The 24,075-nt window shown below is 43.9% G+C and overlaps 1 protein-coding gene across 1 annotated transcript; it reads right to left on the bottom strand.

Annotated features, from left to right (window-relative positions):
* Window positions 1–2,211: 2,211 nt before the first annotated feature.
* LOC123441905 (PTI1-like tyrosine-protein kinase 2) lies at window positions 2,212–8,074 on the bottom strand. The gene is made up of 6 exons (XM_045118083.1): window positions 7,361–8,074; window positions 7,017–7,264; window positions 3,631–4,022; window positions 3,420–3,552; window positions 2,923–3,012; window positions 2,212–2,804 (listed from the first exon to the last, which is right to left on the bottom strand). The coding sequence occupies exons 1-6, from the start codon at window positions 7,719–7,721 to the stop codon at window positions 2,619–2,621; spliced, it is 1,410 nt and encodes a 469-aa protein (XP_044974018.1). The 5' UTR covers window positions 7,722–8,074; the 3' UTR covers window positions 2,212–2,618.
* Between the last annotated feature and the right edge of the window lie 16,001 nt (window positions 8,075–24,075).

The raw sequence follows: 24,075 nt of genomic DNA on the forward strand, positions 1-24,075 counted from the left end.
TTGTCTGCACGCTTAAATAGGGACGTACTTATACATTCGTGTCATGCCATGTGATGCAACAACCATGCGATGTTGCATTCATGCAGTTTGATACCCTTGCCATAAGGAGCACATGGACATCCATGTACAGCTGCGAATGTCTCGCTTCCCCTCAATGAAGTAGCTCTTTGGTAGATGTATTAATGATAACGATTGAAGTTTAATGTCTAGTTCATTGAAATGACCACACTCTAAGAAAGCATTGAATTTCCTTGCTTCTATTTGTTCAAGCAACATAGAAAAAAATAATGAATAGGCCTACTAGGACGGTAGTAGAGCAGTACTGAAAAAGATGCAGGTTAGATGTAGTTCCATCTTTCTTTGCATGCACAATTCATGCTTGTCAAAAAGTATTATGCCCCCAAAATAAGCAAACAATGAAACAAACAAAACGTACATAGACCGCTTTTTTAAACGATGGGAAAGGGAGTACGTAGTAATCGTTCGTAATCCACTCACCTTTTTGACTATACTCTCATTGATACGATGACTATAAAAATACACTCTACAACCCCCAAAATGTACTAAAAGGAAATTAAGTAATTATTAGAATTTCCCACATTTTTTTATGTACATGAAGTTTGTGCAAAACAAAATGAGAATCGTACAGCGATGTATTGTCGACCAAAAAATTCGTTACAATAGATCATGTATTTGTAAGGGTAGTTCCAAGAAAATAAACATTAAATCATTTGGTATGTAATTTGTACTTGTGATTATTTGTATACTTTATATTATCTTGGCATAAGGACACAAACACATATACACTAGCACAACTAAATCAAGGATGCTTGTCACATCAAACACGTTATATGAGGACCTTAAATAAAACCATATCTTACACACTGATGATGCCATAAATCCTGGGGATTCCAAGCCCTGGGAGATGTTCGGATTTGTTGAGTTTTGGGTTATGTTCGACACAATCTTGAAATGCCAGATGCAAGAGGAGTTGATTGTTGACCACATAAGCCTACATACAACACCTAGTTTCTTGACATTTTGGGAAGTGGAAATACATGGCAACATATATAATGCTCACTCATGAGGTATTTGCCTTGTTTCAGTCAAAGGTACTTGCTGCTAGAGAGCATTGTGATGTCCAGGACACTATGACAGGGGGAGGGGAGGGGACTAAAGATCATTTCCATTGGAGATCAAAGTCGTCGGAAAAACAAGGTAAGATTCATGCATTTAGAAACAACAACCATGATTGCTAAATATTCTTGCAAGCTATTTGAGTCCAAGGGCATTGTGTGCCACCATGTCATACGCGTATTGAGGGGTGCAAAGACAAATGCGCTTCCAACCTTTTATGTACTCAAGAGATGGGAGAAAATGTGCAAAATGTAATTATTTGTCATACTTATAGCAAAATTTGTATGTGTTAACTCTACTCACAATGTTATTCTTTTCTTGTAGGGATATTGTATTTAACAACGAAGGGATCCACTTGAAGATAATTAGATTGACTACATTGACATGGATACTAGAAGAAAGATCTTGATGGCACAGAACAAATTAGAAAATATCCTCTAATGTGCTTAAAAATTGAGTGTAGCACTTAATTAATGCATGTTTGTGCAATCTTGAATTTGTTGCCTTCCAGTGAGCCTCCGATGTTCCTCCAACTACACAAGAAGAACAAGAATCATTCGTTGGTAGCATCATGTGTGCCCAATTTGATATCCTAACGCCGACCACTGTCTATGCGAGGGGTACTTGCTCATGAATTAAGGGCGAGGAAGACAACGAAAAGAAGGCAGGTTCGAATGAGAAGAAATCCCAAATGATAATACTCTAACTGATAGGTATTAGGGGCATATGTAAAAGGTCTAGAAGTACCCCCCCCCCCCCTCCCCCTCCCAAGAAAAAGGTATGCAATGTTTTTCATACTCCCTCCGTTTCTAAATAAAAGTCCTTTTAGAAATTTCACTAGGCGGCTACATACGAAGCAAAATGAATGAATTTATACTCAAAAGTATGTCTATATACATTTGTACGTAGTTCCTTAGTGAAACCTCTTAAAAGAATTACATTTAGGAACGGAGTGGGTAGAAATCTTATATTAGTTTACAAAAGGAGTACTAAGAAAGAAACTTAATGTCTTTTGTAAAAAAAAAATGTGTGCATGAATTTTATATTCCATCAAAACAACACTCACCCGAGAGCTCCTAAAAAAGGAAACTAATAATTAGCTGCCATTTTTATACGTATTAAATGTGGTACATGAATTTTATACAAGAGAACAATCGTGTATTATCGACCAAACACATTACCTCAAAAAAAAAAAAAACCAAACACATATAATCACGACGCATGCAGTGCCCCTGCAAGGTTAGCTTGCAATGCAGCATGTCTTGAAGAAGTGAAGGGCCTGTGGTACTCTATACAGCATGGCACCATCTCGAGCAAAGCTAGCACCTAGCAGGCCAGCCAGGAGGACACTAGCTCGGGCAAACCCATGAAAAGAAATCCTGACATCTTCAGTTCAGACGCGTCAGTGCAGTGCAGTGCAGTTCACGGTGAGCGCAGCTCGCTGACAAATCCAGCCCGCCGTCGCACGTACGTGCCGTGTACTAGGACGTGTTGCTCCCAGCAGCTGGGCTCATGTAGACGACGTGCTGCAGGGGCCTCGCCGGCGTGGAGGAGCAGGACATGGCGGGGCTCTTCTTGACGATGGGGATGAGCGACTGCACCACGTCCGTCATCAGCGGCCGGTACTCCGCCTTGGTCTGGATGCACATCGCCGCGATCGCCGCCACCTGCATGCATGCATGCGTCCACCATTAAAAAAAAAGAGAAGAAGAAGAAGCTCGGAGCTGCTTCGATCCATGGCGGAAATCGACCGATCATGCATGGAGGGGGGCGCTGGTCACCCACCTGGATGAGGTCCTTGACGGCGAACTGCCCTTTCAGGGCCGGGTCCACCATCTGCACGAGCCTCTCGCGGTTCGTCAGCCGTGGAAGAGCCTGTTATTATGTTATTACAACGCACGTACATTAGTCGTTTACTAAGTACCGATTTCCACGTCATGAAAACCATGGAGTATAATGGCATGCAGATTCGGTGATGTTTCAGGGCGCCCCAGCAGCTGCTTACACAAGAAAGGGGTTCTGTTATTATACCAGTGTCCCCTGCTTCCGTTGCAAGCAAGCGAACAGAGCTATGCCTGTGTTGTTGTTGCTGGTCCTAATCTCGCTGCTACAGTGCTATGATTAGCCTACACTGCATTTATGCTACGTGTCGAACATGTATCTCGGTGACCACATGTGCACATGGTTGCAGCCGATGATACTGATACGGGTCCTAGGTGGCTAAGACAAACCACATGTGGAAACGGTACGCTGCTGAATAGTGTGGTGAGTTGTACACTGACCCATGAAACCAGGACGTGCTGTCCCGGCGGCCGCTGCGTGTCCACCGGCACCCGGCCGGTCAGCAGCTCCAGCAGCACCACCCCGTAGCTGTACACGTCCGACTTGGTCGTCAGCTTCCCCGTCGACGCGTACCTGCAAACCAGTAACAGAGCATCGATCAGCCATTGATCTTGTTAATCAGAAGCCGGCAAAATAGTTCGTTTAACGTACTCTGGCGCGAGGTAGCCGGTGGTGCCGAGGACGCGGGTGACGACCTGGCCGTTGGCCTTGTTGGAGCCGACCTTGGCGGTGCCGAAGTCGGAGACGCGGGCGCGGTAGTTGTGGTCGAGGAGGACGTTGCTGCAGTTGAAGTCGCGGTGGATGACGGCGGGGGAGGTGTGCTCGTGGAGGAACTCCAGCGCGCGGGCGCAGTCCAGCGCGATGCCCAGCCGCGTCTGCCAGTCCAGCGCCGGCCGCGCGTCCACGCCGGCGGCGGGGTGCAGGTGGCCCTTGAGGCTGCCGTTGGGCATGAACTCGAACACCAGCAGCCGGTGGCTCTGGTCAGCGCAGTACCCCAGCAGGCCCACCAGGTGCGGCGAGTGCATCCGGCTCAGCAGGTCCACCTGTAATGTAATCAACCGTAGTAACCAAATGATCGATGGGATTGCATGCATGGCTCCATCAACACTCTGATCGTTATTGATGTGGATGGGGTTACGCCAAATCTGGAAAACTAAAGTTAATGCCTTGAACAGGCTTGATTAAGGCGCCTATTTTGCGGCTATAAACATGGAAAAAGAGTGCAAAAGAAGCAAGAACGTCGACCCCCAAATGGCACGTGCGGGCGCCGTTCGCCTCCGATTCATGGATGGAATCGGCCGAACAGAGAAACATTGCAGCACCAGCGCTCAGGTGTGTCAGTCACCGCTTATGACTTGCTAACGGCAGGTACATAGATAGTATCAACAGCTAGGCAGTATAAGCCCCGGGCTAGCTAGGCAATCAAACACATGGACCTGTGCAGGTGGTGTCAGGTTATTCATCTTCAAGTCAACCAGCCACAGACGAGCATATGCATACATATACATATGCATTGCATTGCCCGTGAACGAACTAGACCCACACGACACGCGCTATTGCAGTCTTGCAGACAACATATCACCCAATCCCACACGCGACGTTAAAATACAGCGCAGTCAATTCTACGTGGCGCAGTGATCTGCGACAGGAGCGCCCAATTTGGCCACGGGAACTGAGGGCGGCATGTTTGGTTCATGACTAACTTTGCCACAACTAACCTTAGACAAAGTATGGCTGCCATGAAAGGTGTGGCTAACAAAATAAACATCACAAGTGTGATAAGATTTGGCAAAAAATTAAATCTATGACATATGGACCATATACCTATAAAAGTGTGGCAAGTCATACGTGTGGCAATGAACCAAACTCATGCCTAAAGTATTATGGCATGACTAAGGTTAGAGCATCTCTAGTAGAACCCTCAAACCCTTAAATCTAAAATCAGTTTTAAGGGTTGAGAATTGCCCACTTTTGACACTTTTAAGGGTTGAAAAACAGGGGCAAAGACTAGAACCCTCAAACCCAACCCTTATAACGGAATATTCCGTTATAAGGGTTGGGTTTGAGGGTTCTAGTCTTTGCCCCAACCCTTAAAACTGTCATTTGGCACTGCATAATTTTCACTAGACAAACATAATAAACCTTCAAACAAACACGGAAATAAAGATATGCATGGTTTAATAGTTTTTACATCACACAATCATCATCTTCCCCCCTCTCATCGACACCATCACCAAAAAGTTGCACTTTGCGCCATTTCCTAGACCATGCATGACCCTCCACCAGGCTCCTGAGCAAGTCATATGAACTGAATTTTGTTCACAGAAAAGAGTACTCGAGGAGTACATGGAGTTGATACACTGAATTTTGTTTGCAGTAGATGCACTGTGATGATCTCTGCATCACCATAAAAGTGCAGATACAAAGCCAGATGATTTGCTTATTATAGTGAACTACTGAACATTTGTTAAATCATTTGTACAACTAAATGATTTTTTTCAGTGCTGTGTATTTAAATGAATCTTTTGCTGTTACTTTCTGGAGTATTTAAATGAAAGGGGAGTATAAATACTGTTTAGTTAAAATGGAACTTTGCTGTTTTGGATTTTCCAGTAGCTTAAAATTCTTGTTATGTGCTTTGCTGAATTTAAATGGAGTAAATCAGTGTAAACTGAAGATTTTTCAGTGGCAGGGGCGGGAGCGGCGGCCCGGGCTGGCGCGGACGGAGGCGGTGGCAGGCCTGCCCGCCGCCGCTTGGCCCCAACGGTGGCGGGGGCGGCCGGGGCTGGCGCTGCGGCGGGCGCAGGGGCGGGCGAGGGCCGCCGCTTGGCCGGGGCGGGCGCGGCCGGGGCCGGGGCGGGCGCATCGGCGGCCGGGGCGGGGACGGGGCCGGCAGGGGCGGGCGCGGCCGGGGCCGGGGCGGGCGCGGCGGCGGCGGGGGGCTCAATAGCGGCGGCGGGGGCGAGGCGGGCGCGAGGAAGGCGACGGTTGGGAGACGGGATCGATCCCGCGCTGGAGCTGAAGTGGAGTGCGCAAAACTAGTTTGAGGGTTGGACCTCTAAAAATATTTACAGGTTTAAGGGTTTAAGGGTTCTAGTCTACGCCGTTTTTCGGACGAAAACTGTAAAAAACGGTTATTTTTAAGGGTTTGGAGGTTTGAGGGCTGTACTAGATTTGCTCTTAGGTGTGGCAATCTTAGGCTCCCTGAATATGCCAGTCTAGTCCAAAATATGGGTTTGACCGATGAGACAATGCTACAAGAGACTGTCCCAGACTGATTGTTTTTCCATAAGTTAAAGTTGATTAGCCTGTGATGTGAGCCTAGGCCAGGTTCACTATACTAGCCTGAAATGATTCAGCGAGCCAGCCAGGGCGATAAGACCACGATTTGGTAGCAGAGCAGGGTCACGTACGTAGCAGTACACCTCCCCTGCCCGAATGGCAAGGGCAGCAGGGCACGGCCCGGCCCTCCAGGGAGCAAGCGACCCTTTTTCCCGTGCCGCGGCAAGTTGCGCATGATCCGCCAAACGAACGTAGGAGGTAGGCACGGGCACCGCTATTCTGCCACGGTTTGGCCTTGCTGACCCCGCAAGACGCACCCGCTATTCTGCCGATGCTGGTGGTGATGCGTCTCTCTCACTCCCAACCCAACTAAAGACAACACCAACACTCTGTCGCCATGGCCACGGAATGACCCAACCAGGCGTACTTGGATGCCTTCCAAGGTTACGTACGCGTGCCACAACCTCCCCCGATCCACCCGTGCACGCACGATCCATCCCAGTCCCAGCCGCTCATCGACAACGAACAGCAGCAACAACCACGTACTCCAATCCAACGAACCACCCCCTCCCTGCTCCTGCTGCTGCTCCTGCTGCTGGTGATGGATCAGTCGCGTTGCGTGTAGAAACTAAACTTAAGGTTGGTACGCGAAACAAAGGCGGCGTGCGCACATGGACATGGACATGGACATGGACATGGGCATGAGACGTGAGCCGATAGATGTGGGATACGCATGTGCGGGTTGAAGAGATTACCTGGACGCGGAACTCGCGCTCGCCCTGGCGGCGGGGGTCGAGCTGCAGGCGCTTGACGGCGGCCGGTGTGCCGTCGCCGAGGCGGCCGCGGAAGACGACGCCGTACGCGCCCCGACCCAGCACGTTGCCCTCGCCGAACCCGTCCGTGGCGCGCTCCAGCTCCCTGTACGTGAACACCTGCGCCCCCCTGCTCCGCGGCTGCACCACCGCCAGCCCCAGCGGCCCCAGCCGCCCGCCGTATATGCACCCTGCGCCGTGCCACACCACCCAAACCAGTTATCAGCACCACAGTGGAGTAGTGCTGCATTGGTCAAGCGAGCGAGCGAGCGAGCGCGCACGCTTACCTGTGGCGGCGTAGCACCTGCCATTTTGGTAGCCGCGGACGCTGCTGCCGCAGCTGGACGCCGGCGCGCCCGGCTTGTCGCCGTCCACGCTGTCCCCGGCGGCCACCAGCCTGAGCTTCGCCCGGCGGGTCAGCACCAGGATGACCGCCACGGCCACGAGCAGCACGAGCCCTATGGCCAGCGCCGAGAGCGGCAGTATGGCGAAGAGAGGGTTGGAGCGGCCGTCGTCACCGCCGCGCCGCAGAGGCGCCGGCCAGGGCGACAGGGGCCAAGGCGCGAGGAGCGCGTCGGCGGCGACGTCGGCGGCGGCGAGCGGAGACGGGGCCGGCGGCGAGGGGCTGAACGCTGACACGCCTGCCATCCCGGCCCGAGGATGGCTGGCCGGGTGAGCACCGAGTAGCAGAGCACTCGGCAGCTGCAGCAAGTGGTGGAGCGGTGTACAGGGAGATAAAGGGTGTGTAGCGTACCCGCGGAGGGAGATATTATAGGAGACGAGGGGCGCGCGAGAAGAGCGTAGGGTGGGGTGTCCTCTGAATCTACTACTACCTGAACTGAATGTTGCCCAGCAGTACTTTTGCTTTGCATTCCCTGCGCAGCCTGCAACAGCCCGGTAGCTCGCCGGGCCAAACGCCGGTGCGGCCGATGTGGACGGGGGGCGGTAGATGCGTGCGGGCGGGCAAGGCGCCGAAAAGGAAGAGGACCGGGCACGGCGCACATCACATGCGGCCACCGTTAAATTCCCGGCTCGTGAGCGTCGTTTGGTTGCGTCTCGCGTTGCGCGCGCGCGCGCACGCACGGGAAGCAGCCCTGCGGGCGAAGGTGGCAAAGGGCGCTGGCTGGTCCCGGCGGCCGCGCTTATTAACTCTGCCGTAATACGGACGTCTGACGTCTAGAAGTTGCCTCTTCTGATGGTCAGGTCAGGGGGCCGTATCGTATTCGTAGCAGTACCGCCAGGGTATGTGCATCGCACACGTGAGCTGGCCTGGTCTCGTCGCATCATCGTAGGTTTAACGTCTCTCGCGAGGTAGATTGGGTTTTACCGCCCCGAGGTTCGGTTCGGGAAGCAGACAAGGTTGATGACAGAGATGAGCCGCGCATATCCGTAGCGATTTCGCTGCGTAGATCCATCCACCGAACCCTCCGTCTCGGACGTGGTGTACGCTTTCCATGCATGCGCCAACAAATGCCGCGCCTGCTTCCAACAAATAACTCACGCGACTGCCTTCGTCACGTACTAATGAGCAATGCTACGTCTATGTAAACGTTTACATACGTTTATGTGATAGCCTGACTTGGCAATAATTAATTAAATTAAGAGAAGGATGAGGCTCATCCATCCCTAAAAATCAGGAAAGGCATGTTTAGATTAGTTAAAAGGTTTAGTAAACTTTGTAGGCTTTAGTAGGTCTAACATTTTCACGTACTAATGTTCTTTTTTTGGACTACTGTTACTGGCATTATTATTATATCACTTTACCCATCCCGTGCCAGTACATGTCCTTCTAACGTAGTGTTAGGAACCAATGAAAGCGCGAGAGACGGAATTGGCACTTCCGCTTCTTTCCCGAACTCTAGCTGCGCATAACCAGTTCGGGAAAGATCAACGATATAACATTGTGCGCTTCTTTCCCGTGATTCCTAAACCCTGTTTCTTCCCCGCAAGCATAAAAAAATTGAAAGAAAATATTTATACGAATCTTCGTGTAATATCAATGATATAAAATTTAGACGTGCAAAGTAACGTATCTTTTCATCATTAGTAAACAAAGCAGCAATATAATTCAGTTTCATGAGGTGTTCGATAATTTTTTTATTTTCATAACCATGAAAAGGATCCGACTCTACTATACGAGTCAATTCAGGTTCCATAAAGAATTCATAGTCCTTATCAGTGACAAATATAGGAGAAGTGGTAAATTTACGATCATGTTTCATTTTTTTATTATAGATTTTTCTTTTAGTTTGCATAGTAGTTTCTTCAAATCATTCCTATCTTCACAAGAAATAAAGTCCCTAGCTACTTCCCATCCATAACATAATTTTCAGGTACATAGGGCAATTCATATCTATTAGAAGAGCGATGTGTAGCAGGTGATTCAAAATCTTCAAGCATTTTCAAGTTCTCTAGCTTTAGCAAGATGAGCATCAAGTAGTTCAAACAGTGGCACCATTTCATTTTCATCAAATATAGCAGTAGTGTCGTCATTAATTTCAGAAGTAGCATAATCAAGTTCATGTGACATTTCAGGACGACAAGTGGTGGTGTAACAAGCTGATTTAAAATAATAGGTGAATTAAAACCACAGCTAGATGGCAGTTCCTTACCTCCTCTCGCGCGAGAGGGTATGATCTTAGTTCGAGTATATTTTAGATTCTTCATAGTAGCAATTGGATATCCTCATGTTAATACAATAAATATAGCTATGCTCCGTGATAATGACATCAGAAAAAGGTCTTCATAACCCATAAGTATAGGGGATCGCGACAGTCTTCATGGGTAGTATTTCACCCTAGTTTATTGATTCAACACAAGGGGAGCCAAATAATATGTATAGGCCTTGACAGTTGAGTTGTCAATCCAATCGCATGTGGGATATATCTTTGTAGCAAAAGGTTTAGTAGCACGGCAAAAGATAGTAGTAGCGGTAACACTGATAGCAACTATTTTGGTAACGATGGTAACAGTAGCAATTGAGTAGCAGGTGTGACAGTAGCAGAAGCAGCAGTAGTAACTAAGCAAGATTCGGTATTTGTAAAGCGTAGGCACATAGATCAGCGATGAAAATATATGGATGACATCAATCATGTGACAATTACACACTAGAGCGACACAGAACTAGCTCCAATTCATCAATGTAATGTAGGCATGTATTCCGTATATGGTCATACGTGCTTGCGATAAGAACTTGCATGGCATCTTTTGTCCTACCGTCCCGTGGTAGTGGGGTCCTATTGGAAACTTAGGGATATTAAGGCCTCATTTTAATAGAGAACCGAAACAAAGCATTAACACATAGTGAATACATGAACTCCTCAAACTACGGCAATCACCGAAACGAATCCCAATTACTGTCACGTTGGGGCATGCGGATCAAGACACATAAATAGGTGCATACAACTTACAAGATAGGATCAAAATACTTCTCATATTCGGAGAGAACATAATAAGTTTAGATCTGAAATCATGACACTCGAGCCCTAGTGACAAGCATTATGCATAACAAAGTCATAGCAACATCAATCTCAGAACATAGTGGATACTAGGGATCAAGCCTAATCAAACTTAACTCGATTACATGATCAATCTCATCCAAATCTCATCACCATCTAGCGAGCCTACTAGCTAATTACTCACACCCGGTGGTGAGCATCATGAAATTGTTGATGGAGAAGGGTTGGTGATGATGCCGGCGATGAATCCCCCTCTACGGAGCCCTCCCGGGGAAGAACACGAGGTGGCGGCGGCTCCGTCTCGTAAAACGCGATAAAATCTTCTCTCTGGTTTTTTCTCTGAGAATAGGAATTTATAAGACTGGAATTAGGGTCGGGGGATCCACATGGGCCCCACAAGCCATTAGGGCATGTTTAGGGGGGTGGCCGCACCATGTTGGCTTGTGGCCCACAGGCAGCCCCCTCCGGTCGGTTTTTTCTCCAAAATTCACCATATATTCGAGAAATAATTCACAAAAAGTTTTGTCCAATTCCAAGAACTTTTATTTCTGCACAAAATAACACCAAGGTAGTTCCGCTGAAAACATCGTTAGTCCAAGTTAGTTCCATTCAAATCACGCAAATTAGAGTCCAAAACCAAAGCAAAAGTGTTTGGAAAAGTAGATACTTTGGAGACATATCACGACTACATACGAATGTAGATAGACATACTTTAGAGTGTGGATTCAGTCATTTTGCTCTGAATGTAGTGTGTAGGGAAATCTCTAAAAATACTTATAGCTAGGAACGGAGGGAGTATATGCCTATATGATGTAACTGACTGCCGAAGTTATCCGATGTTGTACCCTGATGTAATTCAGTTGTGAAATCCTGGTTACTGTAATATAAATATGAAATATATGGTCTGTTTGATTCGAAATGTCATTTTGATTACTAAATGGATTATCAATAATATGTCAATTAGCCTTATTATTGGGGTTTTCTAATGCATGCGATTTCTCAAACACCACCGTGGGCGATGACCTAAAACAACCCACACAGTTTCTAAAAAGTAGGCGTGTTGGATCAATGAAAAATCATACACAGCTTCCGTCCGACAAAGGTTTGCGTTAGGCCACCTTGCATGAACATCTCCACATAAAAAATGTGTGATGGAGTACCTATGCCATACAGTTTCTTCTAGGCATGGTGTGAGATGCTAAGAATATATCACATGAATTGTCTTGTTTAATTGTTTGCGATGGCTCACTTGATCGCACTAGCCGTCTTTTTGCTCAACGTGTGTGACAGGAGGACCTATCGCCGGCAGTTTCTGGGTCATGTGGAATGGACCTCCCTATCGCACACACAGGCAAGGCGGCTGTTTAAATCTCTGTCATTGAAAGGGGGTAAAAACCGTTTGTATAGGATGCGTGTGCAGTAGTGCGGACACTATCAACAATAATAATTTATGATCATCTACATTCAACTGGATATATGTGTCTCGATATTTTCCCACCGCATGATGCTTGTTAGACAGAGAGTTACTAAGGAATAAATATAATTGACTCTTGCATAAAAATTAAAAACTTAACATAAACATAAACATGAATAAAGACGTTGCGAGATAGGCCATTCACATAGGAAAGGAGAGGTTGTCTTGCACTTATAATTTTTGGATGTGCAATCCCTTAATGCAAAGTAACATCACTTCAGATTGCCCCTTATGATAACAATCTTTACTATACAGTCCATTGTTTTTATTTCTTTGCCATCACAAGTTCGTTCAAAGCTTATTTCCCATACATTAAAAGATCATACATATTTAGGAGCAATTTTTATTGCTCTTTGCAATGATGCCAACTTACTTGAAGGATCTTATTCAATCCATAGGCAAACATGGGGGACTCTCATGGAATGAAACTGGGTTTAAGAGTTTTTGGATGCACAGGTAGTATCTCTACTTAATGCGGAATTTTGGCTAGCAAAACATAGGGCCAAGCACCACATGTTAGACAATCCATGACAATATAACTTCTTTGTGAATGTAAACCATCATAACCATTTACATTGTCTTCCTTGTTGATGACACACAAGTATAGGGAATCAACCATAGTCTTTTTGATAAGTAAGAGTGTCGAACCCAACGAGGATCACAAGGAAATGACAAGTGATTTTCAGCAAGGTAATTCCTGCAAGCAGTGATAGTTGCAGTACCCGGTAGTTTGATAGTAATGTGATTCATAACAAGTGACAAGTAAAAAGTGTAACTAAGGTGCAGCAAGTTGGCCCAATCCTTTTTGTAGCAATGGACAATCCTAAAATTTCTCTTCTATAAAGTAAAGCGCTCTCAAGGACACATGGGAATTGTTGTCTAGTCACGTTCATCATGTGTAGTTGATTCATGTTTGGTACCTTGATAGTTTGATATATGAGTGGAGCGGTGCTAGGGTGTTGTTATTACTTGAACAAACAACCCTATTATGGTTACCCCCTCTCGCAAGCATCCACAACTATGGAAGAATAATTAAGATAAATCTAACCATATCATGAAACATATGGATCCAAAACAGCCCTTATGGAATAACGCATAAACTAAGGTTTATGATTCTATCACTCTCGCATCCCATCATCTACTTATTACTTCCCAATGATTTCCCTTAGGCCCAAATATGGTGAAGTGTCATGTAGTTGACATTCACATGACACCATTAAAGGAAGAGCAACATACACATTATCAAAATATCAAACGAATAGCAATATCACTTGATTACTTATAACAAGACTTATCGCATATCCACAAGAACGAAAGTAACAATATGAGGCTTTGAGTCAAAGATTTTATACAGGATACGAACTAGAGTTTAGATAAGATGGTGTTGGTGAAGATGTTGATGGAGACGGGTCCTCCCATGAAGGAGGAGGCATTGGTGATGACGATGGCTTCGATTTCCCCCTCGCGGAGTGAAGTTTCCCCGGCTGAATCGCTCGCTAGAGATCAAAAGTGCCCAGGTTCTGCCTCGAGACGGAAGCGCTTCATCCCACAGTTATCTTCTAATTTGGTCCAGGGTAAGAGACATCATATAGGACAAGATGGGCTTGGGAGGGCTGCGAGGGGGCCCACAAGCACGAGGGCGCGCCCTGGGGGGTAGGACGCACCCTAGGCTTGTGGCCGCCTAGTGTGTCACCCTCAACTCATTCTTTCGCCTATATTTTTGATATATTCCAAAATAAATCTCCCTCAATTTTCAGTTCATTTGGGGTTCCAGAAAATATCCACCTCTTCTAAAGCCCTTTTTGGTCCAGAATTCCTGCTGGCAATAATTTCCCTCTTTGTATAAACCTTGTAAAATAAGAGATGAAAGGTATAAGGATTGAATCATAAAGTGAAATAATGTGTGGAAACATAATAAATATCAATAGGAAAACAAGATGCAAAATGGATGTATTAACTCCCGCAAGCTTAGACCTCACTTGCCATCAAGTGAAAGCCGAACTTGATAATCATGACCACATGCTTAGAGAAAGAGAGAGAGAGAGGTGTCGATAAAAAATAAAATGCAGACATGTAGGCATCCTGATAATTATCATAGCAGCAATATATCATCATAAAACTTCTCATGAACAAGTGGTAATCTATTGACAAACTAAAGTATGAACCACAGACCCTATTGATAACTAACAAACTATGTTCTTAGCCATTGAAGAAACTATAGTCAATCATATTTCAGAAAGAGTCTATGCTAGAGCTTTGTTTAGCAAGTTCACAAACTCAACAATCATTTAGTCTTCTATGATTGCTGACACTCACGACATATTTGTGAAACAAAAAGTATCAATCAGACACATATGAATATAGGGGTTTATAATTTTCACCACCCAACTACTTATCTCGAGGATAGTGTCAACAATATAAACTCATGATCACCTACATCCAACTGCATATATATGTATGGATCTTTCCCCACCACATGATGCTTGCATCATAGAGAATAAATAAGGATGGAATAGGTATGAACATTAATGACTCTTGCATAAAAGTAAATACATGGAATTAAAGATATAGGCCCTTTGTAGAGGGAAGCACATGTTGCCATGCGCTTTTTGTTTGGATGTGCAAGCTCTTAATGGAAAGGAACGTCACTTTATATTGCCCCTTATGGTAGCAAGCGTTATTATGCAGTCATTTTCTTTTATTTATTTGCCAACACAAGTTTGTATAAAGCTTATTTTCTGTGACAATAAAAGATAATACATGTTTAGGAGCATTTTTTATTGCTTTTGCACTGATGACAACTTACTTGAAGGATCTTATCCAATCCATGGGTAGAATGGTGGATTATTATGACAAGAAACTAGGTTCAAGGGTTTTTGGATGCACAAGTAGTACCTCTAGTTGGTGTGAAGTTTTGGCTAGCAAGGGTTATGACCAAGAACCACATGTTGGAGGATCGATAACAATATAACTTGTGTGTGAATATAAGCAAACATAACTCATTATGTTGTCTTCCTTGTCCAACGTCAACTAGTTGATCATGCATATAATATTTATTGGGGGATCACAATCATAAAAAATGTCCAAGATAATATAGTTATATGTGAGACCTCTCTTTTATCACTACTTTTTCATGAATTGCATCAATGACTAATACTATAGTTATCAACTTCCAACAAGTTTTATCAGTTATACTCTTTTTATGTGAAGTCACCACTTTTCATGGGATTAGCATATGATCTTTTATTTATTCTTTTCATTGCTAAGATTGATGTATAAGGGTAAAGCAAATAAACTCAAATTGCTCTTTCTTATACAACTCTCAAACTCGATTCATCAATAGATAGATCACAATCCCACTCAAAACTAAATCATACTAAAACTTTATTCCTGTAGATCATAAGATAACTAAGGATCGAACTGAGAGTTAGAAAACATAGCATTAGTCATTTGAACAATTCATGAAATAATATTGAAGGAAGAGATATTTCACATATAAATATACTACCTTGGACATTGATACTTGTGATCTGCGGTGGGTTTTCCCCCGAAGAGGAGGGGATGACGCAACACTGTATAGATAAGTATTTCCCTCAGTGAGAACCAAGGTTATCGAACCAAAGGAGAACCACACAATTTCCCGTCTTCAGTGCCAACACACAAAATAGCACACACTAGCACCCAACGCGGGCAAGAGGGTTGTGAATCCCCTTGAACTCGTTACTTGCAAGCGATAAGTAGTGATAGATAGATAGTTGAAATATATTAAATATAAAAAGCAAATACAAATATTAAAAGACAACAAGGCATTTAGTGTTTTAGTAAATATAATTGTGAATAGACCGAGGGGCCATAGTTTTCGCTAGAGGCTTCTCTCCCGTAGAAAGCATATGGTGAGTAAACAAAATACTATTGGGCAATTGATAGAAAATCACATAGTTATGCAATATTTATTCATGAATATGATCATTACATATTGGCATAATGTCCGTAAGCAAGTAGACTGACTCCTACACGCATCTACTACTATTACTTCACCAATCGACCGCTATCCAGCATGCATCTAGAGTATTAAGTGAAACAGAGTAATGCTTCGAGAACAACAACATGATGTAGACAAAGTAAATCCAATTAATATTAATCAACCCTATCGTTTTACCCTTAGTGGCAAGAATACAATATGTGTCACGTCCCTTTCTGTCACTGGGATTGAGCACCACAAGATTGAACCCACTTCAACGCACCTCTCCCACTTAAGATAGACCAATCTAGTTGGCCAAACAATATCAATAGATCAGAGAGAATTACGAAGCTATCACAATCATGCATATAAGAATTCAGAGAAGACTCAAATATATTTCATGAATAATCTGACCATAATCCCAGAATTCATCGGATCCCAACAAACGCACCGCACAAAGTGATTACATCAGATAGGTCACTGCGGGAATCGCGGTGATCATGGAAACAAAGAACATAGAGAGATGTAGCCATCTAGGTACTAACTATTAACCCGTAGGTCTATGGTGAGCTACTCACATATCACCATGGGAGCAACAAGGTTAATGTAGAGGCCCTCCATGATCGATCTCGCCTCCAGTAGGGCACCAAAACAGGGTGCAGATGGGCACACAATGGAACAGAGACTTGCGACGGCGGAAAAGGTGTTTTGAGAGGCTCCTTATAGTTTTTGGAGAATATGTGAATTTATAGGACACGAAGGAGGGCTAGAGGCCGAGGGAGGTGGCCCCAAGCCATCAGGGTGCGGCCACCCCCTTGTGCGTGCCCTGTTGGCTTGGCGCTACCCCGTGGGGCCTCGGATCTCCTTCCGAAGCTTCCAGGTCATTATTTTTCCCAGAACAAATCTTCAAAAAGTTTTGGGGTATTTGGAATTTATTTGGTAGAGTATTTCTGAAAAGCCAAAAACATGCAAAAAACAACAAATGGAACTTGGCACTGGGTTAATAGGTTAGTGCTCAAAAATAATATAAATCAGCAAGTAAATGCCTAAAACGCATCCTCGAATGATAATATAATAGCAAGGAACAATAAAACTTTATAGATGCGTTGGATACGTATCAGCATCCCCAAGCTTAATTCGTGCTCATCCTCAAGTAGGTAAACGATAAAAATAGAATTTTTGATGTGACATGCTACCCAACATGTAATCTCTTGCACGTACGATCATTGAGAAACAATGAATTAACAAACACCAACATAGTAATATCCATAATCATAAGTGACATAATCATCAATTTTCAAAATATACAATCCTTAAAGAATGTTTACCTCCCCATTCATTTTAATATATTAGCATGGAATGGCTCCCTCTTCACCACATATATACAAATGTAAAGAACCACACTGTTAAGCCAAGCAATTTGATCGTACGTCTTAACGCGAATCAACTTTTTATTACTCACTCAACAAATGAGCGTGAACCATGGGCATAACATATATGTGGAATAGAATATGGTGGTAGGTTTCAAAGGGGTAAAAGTGGAGAAGGAAGTCTCGCATCAACTAGGATGATGAACGGGATATGGAGATGCCCATCAATCTATATCAATGCAAGGAGTAGGGGTTGCCATGCAAGGTATGCATTAGAGATATAAGTGTATGAAATCTCGACTGAAGCTAAGTGGGTGTGCATCCAACTTGCTTGATCATGAAGACCTCGGGTATTTGAGGAAGCCCGTCACCAAAATATACAATCCAAGTTCTATAGTGAAAAATTTGCTTTAGCATATGAAAGTGACAAAACATGAGACTCTCTATATGAAAAACATGGTGCTAATTTGAAGCACAGGTATGGAAAAAGAGGTAGTAGGAACGTCCATTCTCTATTTTCTCTCATTTATTTATTTGTTTATTGTTCTTTTTTCTTTTTTTTTCTTTTCTTCTTTTTTTCCTTTTTTCTTTCTCTTTTATTTTCATGCAGAGTCTCATCTCGACTTGTGGGGGAATCATTGTCTCCATCATCCTTTCCTCACCGAGATAGTGCCCTAGTAATGAAAATCATCACACTTCTATTTACTTACAACTCGATATGAAAAACTACTAAACAATATGACTCTATATGAATGCCTCTGATAGTGTATCAGGATGTGCAATGATCTAGCGTAACATGTAAACAATGATGAACAGTGTCTTAGCCACAAATACTATGTCACCTACATGATCATGCAAAGCAATATGACAATGAATATACTAGTCATATGATGTAACCGTGGAAGTTGCATGGCAATATATCTTGGAATGGCTTTGGAAATGCATGATATATAGGTATGGTGGCTGTTTTGAGGAAGATATAAGGTGGCTTATGTGCAACAGAGCATATCATGTTGCGTGGTTTGGATGCACCAACGAAGTTTGCAACCAATCCTCTACGTGAAAATGAGCAATGCACGGTACCAAAGAGGCTAGCAAATATGAGGTGGTGAGAGGGTGGACATCCATGGATTCCCATTAGTCAAAAAGAACTCACATAGTTATTGCAATATTTTATTAGCTCTCTCAAAACAAAGTACTACTCGCATGCCCCTAGGGAGGAGGTTAGTAGGAGTTAACCATCGCTCGCGCCCGATCGAAACAACACTAGGATTTCAACGATTAATAAGAATGCTCACACATCATCACAATGCCATAACCAATATGAAGATTACCAGGAAATTAACACCCTTTAACTATCGATATTTTTACTAACCAACAACCATGCACTCACACCCTTTCATATTACCACATCAATATCATTAACTCACAGTTTCTCTTCTATGTGCTACATGAAGGTTTCGATTATGCAGTCCTTGAATACCTATTACTTTTCGACTAGTATTATAACCCATGAAAATTTTCATCACTATTTATTAACTCTCAAACAAATTTAAGTGAAGAACGAGAGTGCAATTATTTCTATAAAATACATACGCCAACATGCTCTAAAATATACTCCCTCCGTTCCTAAATATAAGTCTTTTAAGCGATTTCGCTAAAGGTCTACATACGGAGCAAAATGATTGAATCTATACTCTAAAGTATGTCTATATACATCCGTATGTAGTCCACTAATGAAATCTCTACAAAGACTTATATTTAGGAACGGAGGGAGTATAAGTGAAGCACTAGAGAAACTGCTTAGCTCAAAAGATATAAGTGAAGCACATAAAGTATTGTAACAAATCATGTTGAACATGGCTCTCTCTCAAGTGGGTGTGTCCAGAAAACAATGATTGTGGAAAACTTAAGCAAAAGAAAACTATAATACACGACACTCCAAGCAAAACACATATCATGTGATGAATAAAAATATAGCTCCAAGTGACATACCGAGGGATTGAGACAAAAGAGAGGATGCCATCGGGGCATCCCCAAGCTTAGACGCTTGAGTATTCCTAGAATTTGATTTGGGTGCCTTGGTAATACCCAAGATTATTCTCTTTTCCGCTCCTTATTCCTTCATCCATCATGATAACACCAAAAACCTGAAAAATCGAGCACACAAAACTCAACAGAAAACTCGTGAGATCCGTTAGTAGGATAGGCGAACCATACACATTAGGTATTGTTACAAATTGATTAATATTTTATAATTGCATATGTTATTCTATTCTAACTTCTCCATAACTTATATCCCCCGATATAATCCATAGCATCATCAAAATAAGAAAACTATGCAAGCAATAATAGAATCTATCTAAAACAAAACAATTTGTAGTGATCAGCAAATACACCCAACTTCTATAAATCCAAAAATTATAAAAACTTAGCACAGCCTGAGTAATTTATATGGCAATACTTTGTAAAAATTTCAGATAAAAATGACATTCCAGTAAAATTAGAGAAATTTTGCACTGGACGCAAATGCTTTTGTTTTTACACCGTATCAATTATACTTATCATTCAAATCATCCCAAAGGCTTTATATGGCACAAACACTAATTTAAACATAAAAACACAATAATTATAGTATAAGAACAAGAAAAATAATAAAACTGTCGGGACCCCGATCCTAAGCCATAGGAATCCAGCCTGTAACACATCACATCTCTATGCGGTCTCACGCACGGTTATCCCCACGGCTGCAGCCTTACCTTAGCCGGGACCGTTTGCGCCTTTTGACTCGCGTATGCAATTGTGTCGCTAGCATTCCAATGTCAAAGAACCCGGATCGACATGTCTAGTCATAAACTCAAGCGACCGTTCCGTACAGGGACATGCATACATGACCCAGCAAAGCAAGTGTCGATCACCAGCAAATGTAGACGAGTCGTAGCAATTTACAAGGACTCCATTACAACGTGTGACATTTCCCAAAGGGACAGACACAACAGCTAAGAAGGACACATGCCGGTCAACCAATGTGTCCGGAGCAGTAGCAAACTACCATGGCTCGATGGAATCACAAAGGGGCATTTCCCCGTAAGCAGTGCTACTAAGGCATACTAATGGGTATTCGAACCCCATACATATCAAGTACAACACACGTACGCATGTCATACCAATATGCATAGATACATCAATGGCATCACAACATAACCATAAACATACAAACTTTATTTAGAAGGCTCAGACGAGCCTCACACATAATATTACACACATAGGGGTCTCACGACCCATCATCACAAGTCATACAAACAAGTTTTACAAGCCAGCGGAAGATTAAAGCTGTCTGAGTACAGACAGGTGGAAAGGTAAAGGCACATGGCCTGACTATCTACAGACCCAACCTAGGGCCAGATCGTAGCTGAGACACCAACTACTCGTCGTCGTCAACGTCTTGATAGAACCCTCCATTAGGGTCATTAACAACCTCTGCAACAATTTATTAAGCAAACGTGAGTACAAAAGTACTCAACAAGACTTTAGGATAATCTATCTACTCATGCAATGTATCAACAAGGAGTTGTGGGGTTTCATGCAGAAAGCCACCAATTGACTCTTGGCTAGACAAACTTGCATTTTCAAATAGCTTTGACAACTTTGTTTTCTCGCACACGAGTCCACTAACACCACAACAATACTCCATCATGGAATTATTCCGTCACCCTATGGAAATGCCATCCACGACACTCACACTTATCTTGACATTTTTATGAGTAGCCATTATAGTTATCTATGAACAACATATGTTTCCAAGTAGTCCATATCCGCGGACGCGGCTATTCGAATAGATCATAACCCTGTAGGGGTGTACTTCTTCACACACGCTCTCTCCACTTATAGCTATGTGCACGTCATGCACCTCGGCAACCTTCAAGCGGAAGCCCAGCGAGGGAGTCGGCCACAACCGTTAATCATGCTAATACCTAGTCCAGGTTTATCGCCTATCTAAGGGTAACCCGCACGGAAGTCCGGCCGAGGTTTTCGCCACGGCCCCAAACGATGTGCGCAGGGTTCCCAAGCCCACCATCCGGGTGCCACTGCCTACCGCATCATAGTCCACCTCTAAGGTCAGCACTATGCACGACCTCCAGCATGACTATAAACACGAGAAAGTACTTGCAACTCCTGGACCGAGTACTAGGCGATTAATAAGTCAAGAGGGTCAATTAAGTATCCCAACGTGTGGTAGTATCTAGTCTTGGATTACATACACGGAACTCGGTTCCTAAGGACGGTTCCAATAAAACAACCCGCCATGTACTCCTACATAGCCTTTCACCAGTACCTTTACCAAATCAGGTTCAACACACAACCTTTGTTAACTAAACACATTCTCACGATCCTGTTCATCACCCAGATGACAGACCTTACACAACTCTAAGCATAGCATGCATAGCAGGATAAGACACATCATGGCTCAAGCATCTACCAGGTATGCTAGGTTGCAAGGTTTAGCTATTTACTGTGACAAAGACAGGTCATGCAAAGGAATGGGTTCAACTAACGTGGTAAAAGTATTGAAAGCATTTTGACCTAATGCAATAAATAAGAGCAGGAGCCAGAACATGGGATTTATCGGGATGATCAAAATGGTTGCTTGCCTTGTTGCTCAGCAGAGGGGTGATATCCGTTAGTCGGATAATCAGTCGTATTCGAAGGGGCGGGGCCTATCGAATAACAACATACAATCAATAACAATCATATACAACAGTCATGATGAATGAACATGGCATGAAATGAAGGGTGATATGTTTCAATGTGGTTGGTGAAACCTTAGTTTGCATTTGGTTTGAAATCCAAATTCAAATATTATTTGAAATGACATATTTATCTTAATCATTTAATTGATTTGACGTGATGCTGTTTCATAAATTTATTTTTCATGCATGAAAGTAGCACCATTGTGTTCATTGAATTTTTCTGATAATTTTTCATATATTATTTGTCCAATTTGGAGTTATATTCAATTTTATATGAATTTCCAAAGTTTTGAACCTATTTTGAATTATTTTTAAACATAAAAAGGTTTTATTGCATCAGCATGACATCAGCAGGTCAATCTAGCCGTTGAAAGTCAAACCTGACCAGTGGGACCCACTGGTCAGTGACTATGGCCAATTTTAGTTAAATTTTAACTTAATTAGCTAATTAACAGAGTAGGACCCACCTGTTAGTGTCTGTTTAGGTTAATTAAATAAGTTATTTTTTTATTTTTATTAAACTTAATTAGTTTGATGGTGGCCCCACATGTTAGTGACTCAGGGAGGCTCAGATCCACCGGTGGTGAGGTGGATCTCACCGGCGATGAGCCTCCGGCGACCACCGAGACGACGGAGGGGCTCGGGTTTTCTATTCCGGCGACCAACCGTCACGCGGAGGGCACTAGCGGAACGAGCAGTTAGACGCGGTTCTATTTTTTCATAGAACGGGGGCTAAGGTGGCCGAAGATGACGCCGGCGACGAGCTCGGCGGCTGCCGAAGATCGGGCAACGACGAGGTCATCGAAACCAAAGCCAATTCGTGCGGGGTTTAGCTCCTACAACATCTACGCAACGCGCTGAAGCTGCTGGTGGCCTTAGAATGATCTGCCGTTCACCGGAGAGCTACCGGCGACGAGCTCCCGCGGCGGATCTCGTCGGGCTCCGATGGAATCGGGCGAAAGAGCAAGGGATCGAGGGGAAAACGTGGGGAAAGCATCCTGGGCTCACGGAGAGTGCAGAGGCAACGATAGCGGGCTCGGGGACGGTCGGAGAAGGGAGAACGACGGCGGCGAGCTCCGGGGATCCGAGGTTGAAGACGATGGAGATCCGGCGATGCAGGGCTCGGGGGCTTCTTTCCTTTGGCAGAGACGACCAGCTCGACGAGGCAGAGCGAATGACACACTCAGGGGCGGGGGAGGACGGCCGGAGCGATGGCTATCTCGAGCTCGAGCTCGCGGTCATGGCGGCCGAGGAAGAGACAGAGGAGAGAGCGTGAATGAGGAGGGGGAAGAGGTGGGAATGGATCTCGGGAGACTTATCCTCCCTCTCCAGTGCATCGGGGTGAAGTAGGCGTGCACGTAGGTGCGTGGGCACGCCGGGAGGAGCGGCGGCCACCTCCTGCTCCGACTGGCGAAGGAGGAAGACGACATGCGTGGAGGTGGGCTGGGCCTCAGGTAAGCGTTAGATAGTTTTCCTTTTTTTTTCTTCTTTCCAGTTTTTGTTTATTCTTCTGACATTTGTTTATATTTATTTTGGCTCCAAAACTAAATCAAAAATAGTTTAAAAAAATACTGGGGTGTTAGTTGAAATATTTCCAACTACACATAGAGTTTATTTTTGGAAACTTTAAAATATTTGAAATCAACTATATAATTGATTTCAGTGACTTTTAAAACTAAAATAAAATGCCAAAAGTAGTTTGAAAATATGTTTCTGCCCTAATATCTTGTTTTCAACATTTATCAGAAAAGATGAACTTTTCTAATGGCCATTTTGGATTCATTTATTTTGGCAATAGTTGAATTGTTTTTGAATAAGGGGTGGCTAGGGTTTTGCTTTGGTTTTATTTGCTTTGCTTTTGGATTTCATTTCATTTTCTTGGATGCAAAGAAAGAAGACATGAGCACAACTTGCTAAACCCTAATAGGGATCAGGGATGTGACAACTCACCCCACTCAAAAGAATCTCGTCCCGAGATTTAGAAGTCG

The sequence above is a fragment of the Hordeum vulgare genome, chromosome 1H, assembly GCF_904849725.1.
Source record: "Hordeum vulgare subsp. vulgare chromosome 1H, MorexV3_pseudomolecules_assembly, whole genome shotgun sequence".
Lineage (NCBI taxonomy): Eukaryota > Viridiplantae > Streptophyta > Magnoliopsida > Poales > Poaceae > Hordeum > Hordeum vulgare.

Excerpts from the sequence above, each read along its gene's own strand:
- LOC123441905 (XM_045118083.1), bottom strand. The coding sequence starts at position 7,721 with ATGGCAGGCGTGTCAGCGTTCAGCCCCTCGCCGCCGGCCCCGTCTCCG. Across the intron at positions 3,013-3,419 it reads AGCACGTCCTGGTTTCATGG|GCTCTTCCACGGCTGACGAA; the intron begins GTCAGTGTACAA and ends ACATAATAACAG. Across the intron at positions 2,805-2,922 it reads CCGTCAAGGACCTCATCCAG|GTGGCGGCGATCGCGGCGAT; the intron begins GTGGGTGACCAG and ends GCATGCATGCAG.